Source organism: Rhinoraja longicauda, chromosome 16 (genome assembly GCF_053455715.1).
Source record: "Rhinoraja longicauda isolate Sanriku21f chromosome 16, sRhiLon1.1, whole genome shotgun sequence".
In the NCBI taxonomy this organism is placed as follows: Eukaryota; Metazoa; Chordata; class Chondrichthyes; order Rajiformes; family Arhynchobatidae; genus Rhinoraja; species Rhinoraja longicauda.
The window spans coordinates 21661085-21673446 of NC_135968.1; the positions used below are offsets into that span (position 1 = coordinate 21661085).

Below are 12362 nucleotides of genomic sequence, written 5' to 3' on the forward strand. Positions count from 1 at the left end.
TCCCGACCCGAAACGTTGTTTGTCCATTTCCCTCCACAGATGCTGCCTGACCCACTGAGTTTAGTTTAGATTCACAGTGTGGAAACAAGCCCTTCAGCCCACCAAATCCATGGCGACCAACATTCAGCCGTACGCTAGTTTTATCCTGCACACTAGGGACAATGCCCAGAAGCCAATTAACCTACAAACCTGCACGTCTTTGGGTTGTGGGAGAAAACTGTTTCAGGTCGGGGCCCTTCTTCAAGTAAAATGGCTGTCCATTCCCTCCATAGATGCTGCCAAGCATGCTGAGTTCCTCCAGCACAGTGGTGCAGCGGTAGAGTTGCTGCCTCACAGTGCCAGTGGCCAGGGTTCGATCCTGACCACGGGTGCTGAATGTGTACGTTCTTCATGTGACTGCGTGGGTTTTCTCCAGGTGCTCCGGTTCCCTCCCACATTCCAAAGATGTGCAGGATTATAGGTTAATTGGTTTCTGTACATTATCCCTACTGTGTAGGGTAGAACAAGTATACGGGTGACCGCTGGTCAGTGCGGACTTGGTGGGCTGAAGGGCCTGTTTCCACACTGCATCTTTAAAACTAAACTAAAACACTTTCTGTTTTGTTCAAGATTCCAGCATCCCCGTGTCTCCATTAGAATGGGGACGATAAATTCTCCATTATTACAATAGAATCAAAATATTCAATTTAATGTTGAAATCTGAAATAAAACAGAACAATGCTAGAAATTCTTAGCAGGTGAGGGGGCATCTGTGGAGAGACAAACAGATTTAATGTTTTGGTTTAATGACCTCCATCCGATCCATTTTATTGAGCATTTCCACCATTTTCTATCTTTTTGTTCACGTTTCCAATGACTTGAATACTCTCTGTATAGGAAGGAACTGGTTTACACCAAAGGTTGCCTTCTCCCCTGACTCTCAGTCTGAAGAAGGGTCTCGACATGAAACGTCACCTATTCCTTTTCTTCAGAGATGTTACCCTGACCCGCTGAGTTACTCCAGCACTTTGTGTCTATCTTTGTGTTGAATTCTTTATCAGTTCCTATTAATCAGGATCTTTCCCTCTAAGGTGATACACTGTGAAGATCTGTCATCTTAACTGCTCAGGTCACCTTAGTAATGTGGTAGATAGCTGTGATGGTGATGACTGATTTGAATCATACTGTGACTCTTGTTTACAGCCGTACTGCTCCTTAAATCTGCACCTGAATGTGGCACTGAACCCATATACATCTGGCAACATTGGCAGCAAGGATTCGGCACCGGGCATCATCGTGGCTTCAGGTACTGTACCACTCAAGGTTTTGTTTTAGGTTAGTTTAAAGATACAGCATGGAAACAAGCCACAAGACCCACCGAGCCCACGTCGACCATCAATAACCCATTCACACTAGTTCTATCTAGGAAGGAACTGCAGATGCTGGTTTACAGCGAAAATAGACACAAAATGCTGGAGTAACTCAGCTTCGGGTTGAGACCCTTCTTCAGTCTGAAGAAGGGTCTCGGCCGAAACGTCACCCATTCCTTCTCTCCAGAGATGCTGCCTGTCCCGCTGAGTTACTCCAGCATTTTGTGTCACACTAGTTCTATGTCATCCCACCTTCTCATCCACTCCCTACGCACTTAGGGCAATTTTACAGAGGCCCAATTAACCAACAAACCTGCACGGCTTTCAGATGTGGGGGGAAACTGGTACACCCGGAGGAAACCCACGCGGTCACCAAGTAGAATATTGGACTTTAGGCTCGAGCAATACAGCGCAGAAACTGGCCCTTCGGCCCATCAGCGAACACCCCATACACTAGCAGTATCTATCCTAGGGACAATTTTTGATTTTTGTACCGAAGTCAATTAACCTACAAACTTGTGCGTCTTTTAGAAATGCTGCTGCAGGTAAGAATTTAATTGTTCCATTGTTGGTACATATGGCAATTAAACACTCTTGATGGTTGGCACAGTGGCACAGCTGGTAGAGCTGCTGCCTCTCAGAGCCAGAGACCCAAGTTCGAGCTGAACCTGTATAGAGTTTGTGTGGAGTTTGCACGTTCTCCCTCTGACCGCTGGGTTTCCTCCGGGTGCTCTGGTCTCCTCCCACTTCCCAAAATCGTGCGGGTTTGTAAGTTAATCGGCCTCGTAAATTGCCCCTAGTGTGCAGGGAGTGGATGCAAAAGTGGGATAACATAGAACTAGTGTGAATGGATAATCGATGGTTGGCATGGATTCAGTGGGCCGAAGGGCCTGCTTCCATGCTGTGTCTTTTAATCAAGTTTTCATCAATTGATTACTTCAATCTTTCAATCTATCTGCAAACGTTTAATTTAGTTTAGTTTAGTTTGGTGATACAGCGCGGAAACAGGCCCTTTGGCCCACTGAGTCCACGCCAACCAGCGATCCCCGCACAATAACTCTATGCTACTCACTAGGGACAATTTACATTGTTTATAACCGTAGCCATTTAACCTACAAACCTGTACATCTTTGGAGTGTGGGAGGAAATCGAGCACCCGGAAAAAACCCACGCAGATCACGGGGAGAATGTACAAACACTGTATCGACAATACCCGCAGTCAGGATCGAATCCAGGCCTCTGGCGCTGTAAGGCAGCAACTCTGCCGCTGCGCCACCTTGGTGTCACCATTGGCAGAAGTCTTTCAGCTGGTGCAGATTTTGGAATCCCATCCCAAAAACTCCCTGCCTCTCTGCCCATTTTGTTGCATCCCTTTGACCAAGGTCTTCGTAACATTTGTTTATTGTCATGTTTATTGTCATATTTATTGTCATGTTTATTGTCCTGTGCACAAGTGCAATACAATGAAAATCTTACTTGCAGCAGTAGCATAGTCACATGGACGTAGAAAACGCACAAACATTTAAATCAGAAATAAATTACACCTGGATTCAAGACAGTGAAGAGAAAATAGACTGTGCAAACAGAACAAGACACGACATTTGCAATGTTAATGTTTGTTTGGTAAGGCATTTTACTGGCTTGTGGAAGACAGATCATCCAGCTTGCTGTTGTTGCTGTCACAGGTAGATGTGCCATTAAAACTTCACCAGACAACTCACCCAGAGGAATAATTCCTCCTCTTTCTCTTGTCGTATGATGTCTCTTTCTTCTTCTTTGCTGGCGTGGAACTTATTCAGTGGAATGTACTAAAAATGGACAAGGTTTCTATACAACAATTCGACCTAAAATTATTCACACTCATTCCCCAGGGGAACAGTTCAAAGACCTTCCAGATAGTTTTTTTGGGGGGAGGGGAACCTGAAAAGGAGTGTTTAGATTAGTTTAGAGATACAGCGTGGAAATCGGGCCTTCCGACCACCGAGTCCACGCCGACCAGCAATCCCCGCACGCTAACACTATCCTACACACGAGGGACAATTAACATTTTTACCGAAGCCAATTAACCTACAAACCTGTACTTCTTTGGAGTGCGGGAGGAAATCAGGACACCCGGAGAAAACCCACGCAGGTCACGGGGAGAAAGTGCAAACTCCATACAGAGAGCACTCGTGGTCAGCATCGAACCCGGGTCTCTGGCGCTGTAGGGCAACAACTCTACCACTGTGTCACTGTGCTGCCCCAAAGTGTGTTGAGAGTGGATCAGAAAGTGGGATAACAGAACCAGCGTGAACGGGTGATGGCTGACCGGCACGGTCTTGGTGGTTTGATGGGCCGGTCTCTGGCGCTGTAAGGCAGCTACTCTACCGCTGCGCCGCCCAGTGGTCGACAGGAGCTATATGACCTGACACTGGATTTTCACTGGGCTCTGCAGTTTTCTGAGACTTCCTGTCATCCAGAGACATTTATGAGGTCAAATTTCACTGCCAGGTCACTCCGTATCTACCCCAACATTGTTGAGACACAAGGAACTTCAGATGGTGAAATCTTGTTACCCTGTAATAGGAAAGATGTTGTCAAGCTGGAAATAATGTAACGAAGATTTACAAAGATGTTGCCAGGACTCGAGGACCTGAGCTATAAGGAGAGATTGAGCAGACTAGGGCTTTAAAAAATCACTAGACCAAGTTGGGCCCAAACCTCTCCTGCAGTGGTGCAGCACCCTCTCCTCCCTCCATCCCCCTCCCCTCTCCCCCCTCCCCCTCCCCTCTCCCCCCTCCCCCTCCCCTCTCCCCCTCCCCCTCACCTCTCCCCCCTCCCCCCTCCCCTTCCCTCTCCTCCCCTCCCCTTCCCTCTCCTCCCCTCCCCCCTCCCTTCTCCCCCTCCCTCCTCTCCCTCCCACATCCCCCTCCCCCTCCCTCCCCCCTCCCCACTTCCCCTCCCCCCTTCCCCTGCCCCCCACTCCATCCCCGCAATTCCCCTTATCCTCCCCCTCTCTACCCCCTCCCTCCTCCCACCTCCCTCCCTCCCTCCCTCACCCTTCCCTCCCTAGGAGATAGATTTAAACTTTAAAATGTGAATAACTTAAAAAATATAGCACCGAATTCAATGAAACTTCTTCCATTAGCAGCAATGGGTCGACGGTGAGTAAGGTGGGCCTAAAGTTGTTGCGCTATCATGTACCGTTTTGGCTGTAGTTCAAGAACAAACAATCGACTTTTAGTATATAGATGATAGGAATAGATCAAATGCACAGAGTCTTTTGCCCAGAGTAGGGGAATCGGGAACCACAGGACATGGGTTTAAGGTGAGGGGGAAATAGGAACCTGAGGGGTAACTTTTTTATGCAAAGGGTGGTGGGTGTATGGAATGAACTGTTGGAGGAGGTAGTTGAGGCAGATACCAGCGCTATGTTTAAGAAACATTTAGACAGATACATGGATAGGACAGGCTTAGAGGGAATTGGGACAAGCACAGGCAGGTGGGACTCGTGTAGATGGGGCACGTTGGTCGCCATGGGCTATGACTGTTGCACCATTTCAATGGCTTCAGTGCTTTGGTGAAGTCCTGGGGCAGTGAAAAGTGCTTCAGAAACTCTGGCTTTCTCTGTCTTCTCTGCCTTCTTGCATTTTCAGGTTGTCAGTCATGGTCCAGTTGTAGCTGTGAAATAAAACTGTTCATGAGACTGATATGTGGTGGCTTAATTTGAATTTCAGGTAACGTTGGCCCTGAACTAAAAGTGGACAAGGACAACCCCACCGGCAGCATGTTTATCTCAACCGATGGAGGAAACTCTTGGAGACAGGTAATAAGTTCATAAAGTCATAAGGAATAGGAGTAGAATTAGGCCATTCGGCCCATCAAGTCTATTCCGCCATTCAATCATGGCTGATCTATCTCTCCCTCCTAACACCATCCTCCTGCCTTCTCCCCATAACCTTTGACACCTGTACTAATCAAGAATTAGTACAGTAATGGTGACGGGAAGACATTTTCTCCTCGTGAGCCTGGATTTGACCCTTCTTGACTGAGTTAACATTGTCAAAGAAATGTTGATACATGGAACTGCAGGTGATGGTCTCCAGAGATGATCCTTAATCAGACTTTGTTTCTTTGACCAGAGCCGTGGGTTGAGAGGAGAGGCTGGTAGACCTTTGCAGTGTCCACGTTGTTGATATTCTTTCACTTGGACCCCAGCCTCCAATGAATGGAATCACTCAGTATCTACATTACACTGAAGTATCTTACTGACCAGCCCAGCAAGCAAATCAACCTCCCTTCCATTGGTTCCATCCACACTTCACTCTGCCTCGGCAAGGCCACCAACATAATCAAGGGCCAGTCTCACCCGGTCACTCCCTCTTCCTCCCTCTCCCATCAGTCAAGAGGCATAGAAGTGTGAAAACGCACACATCCAGATTCAGGGACAATTTCTTCCCAGCTGTTATCAGGCAACTGAACCATCCTCTCACCAATTAGAGTGCGGTCATGACCTCCCATCCACCCCATTGGAGACCTTTGAACTATCTTCAATCGGACTGTAATCGACCTTATCTTGAACTAAACATCATACCCTTTATCCTGTATCTGTACTCTGTGGATGGCTTGATTGTAATCATTTATAGACTTTTCACTGACTGGATAGCATAATAAACTAAACTAAACTAAGCAGAGATGCTGTCTGACCCACTGAGTTACTCCAGCACTTGGTGTCAAAAGAAAATTGACAATAGGTTTATGGAGAAAGAAAGTGTTGTCCATCCATCTGCCTCCATGGATTCTGCCAGACCTGCTGAGTCTGAAGAAGGGTCTTGACCCGAAACGTCAGCCATTCCTTCTCTTCATAGATGCTGCCTGACCCGCAGAGTTACTCCAGTGTTTTGTGTCTATCTTTGGTTTAAACCAGCATCTGCAGTTCCTTCATACAGAGTTCCTCCAGCAGTTTGCCTCTAGCTTGTGAAACTGTATCCTGCTCAGCACGAGAGCAACTGCAGGTTTGGACTTTTGGATGTATTTTAACTTGTAAGATGGCACTAGAGCATGGCAACTTTTTGCATGGTGGTCCCAGAGGAGGGTCTATTACCATCTGATACATTTGCTCTACTCTTTCACATCACTTTTCTACCTGCAAATCTCACTACATCTCTCCTTTTGCTCCTCCGTCTATTGTACTTGAGTTTGGCTTGATTGTATTTATGTACAGCATTATCTGATTTGGTTGGTTAGCATGCAATGCATGCTACCCGCTGCATTTTTTCCACTACATCTCAGTACACATGCCAATAATAAACCTAAACCTAAATCTAATACAGGTTTACACAAAGTGCTGGAGAAACATCGAAGCATAGAAACATAGAAAATAGGTGCAGGAGGAGGCCATTTGGCCCTTCGAGCCAGCACTGCCATTCATTGTGATCATGGCTGAACATCTACAATCAGTAACCTGTGCCTGCCTTCTCCCCATATTCCGTGATTCCACTAGCCCCTAGAGCTCTATCTAACTCTCTCTTAAACCCATCCAGTGAATTGGCCTCCACTGCCTTCTGTGGCAGAGAATTCCACAAATTCACAACTCTCAGGGTGAAAAAGTTTCTTCTCACCTCAGTTTTAAATGGCCTCCCCTTTATTCTTAGACTGTGGCCCCTGGTTCTGGACTCCCCCAACATTGGGAACTCAGCGGGTCAGGCAGCATCTCTGGAGAAAAGGAAAAGGTGACATTTTGGATCATAACCCTTCTTCAGGCTGACCTGTTGAGGTGCTCCAGCACTTTGTGTCTATCTTCAGTATTAGGCAGCATCTGCAGTTCCTCCCTACACACTAATGTAGGTTTAGGTTTAATATTGTCACCTGCACTTGTTTTGCGTGCGATCCAAAAAGATCAGTAATGCTATACATAGATACAATCAATTCAAACTCAAGTACAATAGCTAGAGCAAACTGGAGGATACAGACTGCAGAATAAAGTTCTCAGCAATGTAGCGCATCAATAGAGACAATTTCCAATGGATATTACCCGTAGCTTATGGAAGTAATGTTGTGAAGCCTGATAACAGAGGGGAAGAAGCTGTTCCTGAGTCTGATGGTGGGCTCTCTCTCTCTCTCTCTCTCTCTCTCTCTCGAGCTTCTGTACCCTCTGCTGGAAGGGATCAAGGCGAAGAAGAAATGACCAGGATAGGACAAGTCTTTGAGTTTGATGGAAACTTTTCTAAGTATAGATGGGGTCAATGATGGGAAGTCTGGTCTGTGTCATCAACTGGGCCGAGAAGCCACTGGTGTGTGGCTACCATCCTTGGGATTACATTGAATGTTTACTTTAGTTTAGTTCAGTTTAGAGATACAGTGTGGAAACAGGCCCTTCGGCCCACCGAGTCCACACCGACCAACGGTCACACATTGACACTAGTTCTACGTTATCCTACCTTCACATACTAAACTCCAGGGGCAATTTACAGAAGCTAATTAACCTACAAACCTGCACATCTTTGGAATGTGAGAGGAAAGCAGAGCACCTGGCGAAAACCCACGCAGTCGCAGGGAGAACGTGCAAACTCCACGCAGACAGCACCCTTCGTCAGGATTGAACCTGGGTCTCTGGCACTGTAAGGCAGCAACCCTACCAATGCGCCACTGTATCGCCCCATCTCCAGGTCAGAGTCCTGTCTCAATGCAACAATAGCCAGAATTGATTCTTGTGATGTTTTAGTTTAGTTTAGTTTAGAGATACAGCGTGGAAGCAGGCCCTATAACTCACCGAGTTCGCACCGACCAGCGATCCCCGCACATTAACACCGTCCTACACACACTAGGGACAATTTACACTTACACCAAGCCAATTTACCTACACACCTGCACGTCTTTGGAATGTGCGAGGAAACCGAAGATCTGGGAGAAAACCCATGCGGTCTCAGTGAGAACGTACAAACTTCGTACAGACAAGCCCGATCCCGTGGTCAGGATCGAACGTGGGTCTCTGGCGCTGCAAGCACTGTAAGGCAGCAACTCTACTGCTGCGCCACTGTGCCTGTCTTTTGACACAGTCTCAATATGGGCAGCCACACACTAAAGAACCAAACAATGAGATAGGTGTCTGGTTAAGGCAGAGGAGCAGTGTTTTGCAGGACCTTGGAGTAGCCTGCTGTCAGAGTTAACAGGCAGTGTTGGTAAATCGTTTGATCCACAAGACAGCACCTCTGACAAGGTGTCGGTACTATTGATGCCTTCTACTCATCATGCAGGGCCTGAGCCCATAACTTGCTGATTCAGAAATGTGAACACGTACACAGGTCCAATTTACAGCTGACATTTATATCAATAAGTTTTTAAAAAAAAGATGTGTCTGTCACATTCTCAAGAGCTTGCTGTTTAAAATTTCATCCTCAGTCTGCAACAGGATGAATTTCTAGGACTTTAAGTAAAAGGAACCTTGACTGCACCCAGTTATCGCAAGACCATGAGGGTGGCACAGTGGCGCAGCGGTAGAGTTGCTGCCTTACAGCGTCAGAGAACCAGGTTCGATCCTGACTATGGGTGCTGTTTGTGCATAGTTTATGCGTTCTCCCTCTGACTGCATGGGTTTTCCCCGTGTGCTCCAGTTTCCTCCCACACTCTAAATACATGCAGGTTTGTAGGTCAATTGGCTTCTGTAAATTCCCTGTAGTGTGTGTAGGATATAAACAATGTGAATAGGTGATTGTTGGTCGGTGCAGGCTCTGTGGGCCAAAGGGCCTGTTTCCACGCTGTGTGTCAAACTAACCTAAACTAAACTAAACTAAACTAAACTAAACTAAACTAAACTAAACTAAACTAAACTAAACTAAACTAAACTAAACCAAACTAAACCAAACTAAACTAAACCAAACTAAACCAAACTAAACTAAACTAAACTAAACCATAGCACAATGGAAGCACACAAAATTGTCCCTTCCACCATTAATTGAACCATTTGATGAGCAGAGTGGTTCAGAGACTGTGTCCATGAGGGCACTTGCATATTTTTGACCGAGTATTCCCTACTTCATATCTCATTCCAACCAAGCCAAGAGGAGCAGCACAATCGCACAGGTGATAGAGTCACTGCCTCACAGCTCTGGCGACCTGGGTTCAATCCTGACCACCGATGCTGCCCGCGTGGAGTTTGCACGATTTGCCTGTGACCATGTGGATTTCGTCCAGGTGCTCGTGTTTCCTCCCACATCAAAATTCAAGAGAGGCAAGAGTATTTAATTGTCTTATGTACAGGGACTGGAACATGTCTTAGGAAGAGTCCCAACCCGAAACATCATCTATCTATGTTCTCCAGGGACCCACTAGGTTACTCCATCTTCTGCCTGACCCACTAGGTTACTCCATCCAGCACTTTGTGTCTTTTTTGTAAACCAGGATCTGCAGTTCCTTGTTTCTTCACCAGAACAATTCTTACTTGCTGCTGCTTTACAGACACATTAAACGCAACAACATTACAAATAAATAGCTCAAATACATGCACGTTAGTTGGTTAGTTAGTTCACCCCCACCTCCACTTTCAGTCTGAAGAAGGGCTCTGACCCAAAACGTTACCTTTTCTTTTTCTCCAGAGATGCTGCCAGCATTTTGTGCCTACGTCTAGTGGTTATTTGACCACTGTAAATTGCCTTTAGGTTATAAGTGAGTGGTAGAATCTGGGAGGAGTTGATGGGAATGTGGGAAGAAGAAAATTGAGTCATAGATAGTCATTGAATCCTTCCGTGGGGAAACCGGCCTTTCAGCCCAACTTGCCCATGCCGACCAACATGGTCCATCTACACTAGTCCCACCTGCCTGTGTTTGTCCCGTATCCCTCTAAACCTGGCCTATCCATGTACCTGTCTAAATGTTAGCACAGGAAGTAGTGCAGGATTAATATAAATCGGTGCTTAATGATCAGCATGGGTTAATGGGGCTGCAGGGGATGTTAGCATTCTGTATGACTCTGTGGCACTAATGGTGGTCACTCACACAGAGACCAGCGGTGAATTATTATTCTACTGCATCTATAAACAAGGAGCTTGTAACGAGCAGGATTATCCCCATCCTGCCATAAATCCAGTAAACTTCTGCCAATAAAGCAAACACCTTCATGTTCATCAGGATGTTGTGAAACTTTTTGAAGGTTTTCTGATAAATAATTTGACAGCTACTTTCTCTGTTCCGGCAGAGGACTGAAGTTGAATGGCAGGGCAGTAACTGCGAGAAGTATGCATGGGCGAGCTCAACAAATCTCAACCGAAAATACAATTAGCTCATTTAAGAAATGAACATTCTCAAAGCCGCTCCGATCCAAGCTTTAAGTCGGACTGACAGTCTGCATGGAAAGTGATTTGGAGCATAGAACGATCCTGCATCAGAGCAAAGCAAAAAACTGAAAGAGTTGTCGAGTCATACAGCGTGGAAGCAGGCCCTTCAGCCCAACTTGCCCATGCATGCCCCATCTACTCTAGTCCTACCTGTCTGCGTTTGGCCCGTATCTCTCTAAACCCATCCTATCCACCTACCTGTCCAAATGTTTTTGAATGTTTCCATAGTACCTGCATCAACTACCTCCTCCAGCAGCTTGTTCCATACACCCACCACCCTTTGTGTAAAATGGTTGCCGCACTGGTTCCTTTTAAATCTTTCCTCCCTCACTTTAAACCTGTGTCCCCTACTTCTTGATTCCCCTACTCTGAGTAAAAGACTCTGTGCATTTACCCTGTCTATTCCTCTCATGATCTTATACACCTCTACAAGACCACCCCTCATCCTCCTGTGCTCCAAGGAATAAAGTCCTGGAAATTTCAGCAGGCCAGGCAGCATCCATGACACAGTGTCACACACCTGAATTTCTCTTTCCGTAGATACTGCCTGACCTGCTGAGTATCGCCAACATTTTCTGCTTTTGTTTCTGATTTCCAGCAACTACAGGTTTTCTGTTTAAAATGAATTCTAGAAGCAGCCCGCTTCTTAACTTACAGTGGCCAATCAAGCTCAATATTTTATTATTGCTCAAAATGTCAGCATCCACATGCTCTTGTGTCTCCGCTTTCTTTTGAGAATTGGTTCATCTGTGTCAATATTTCCGCCTGTTTGTTGTGCCTGTGTCACAGCAGTTACTAAAGTTCCAGGGTGATTAACTGTGTGAAGCGCTTTGTAGCTAATTCAACATGATGCGTTTTTGCGCAAGTGGAGGTGATTCCAGGTCCATCAATTCCACGTAGTCAATTGTTCATCCAGTTCCTTATATATTTAATTCCCTTCAACATGCGACCGTTCTTATTATTTATTATGGTGAACAATGCTTAGGGAATGAGTGATTACTGGGCAAAAATATATAACTTGGCCCATTCAGAAACAGAGGAAATGATCTTTAATCAAATCAATCCATCAAGAACATCAACATTTGGCAATAAAGATAGGGCATGGTGGAGTGCTCACTAAGTCTTTGTCTTCAGAATTGAGAGAGGGCACATTTGTGCTGCTTGAGTCTCTAGCATCCTATTCAAGATGACAGACATCTCAAGTGTTTTCACTAAGAGAAATGAGGGCATTTTTGTTTATGATCTATATTTGTCAAGCAGTCCATTAATATGGCACAGCCGTAAAATATATCAGTCTTTAACAGATACTGATGGATGACTTTCATGATTTATTCGGCTCTTAAAATATTTTGTATAATTAGCACAGCAAGTGAAAGAAGCACAGCCTTAGACAATACAACAATGCTAATCAGGGTAAGGGTTTTTGCAGACTGTGAAATATGAGTGCAAGTTCACATTAGAAATGATAAAGGATTTTCACTCAAACTGAGCAGTATGGGTAGCTTGTGCTTCCATTAGTTAGCTTGTTAGTTTAGTTTATTGTCATGTGTACTGAGGTGCAGTGAGAAGCATTTTTGTCGCGTGCCAACCAGTCAGCAGAAAGACAATACAAGATTACAATCGAGCTGTCCACAGTGTATAGCTGCAGTATAATGGGAATAACGTTTAGTACAAAATAATGCCCAGTATAGTCTGAGGGTTT

The 12362-nt window shown here is 45.6% G+C and overlaps 1 protein-coding gene across 1 annotated transcript in view; it reads left to right on the forward strand.

Moving 5' to 3' along the window:
- The window catches only part of LOC144600829 (VPS10 domain-containing receptor SorCS1-like), a 410789-nt gene that overhangs the window by 273855 nt on the left and 124572 nt on the right, over window positions 1–12362 (forward strand). The window contains 2 exon segments of the mRNA XM_078412718.1: window positions 1183–1285; window positions 5066–5154. Of these exon segments, the coding sequence (XP_078268844.1) occupies window positions 1183–1285; window positions 5066–5154 (192 nt within the window).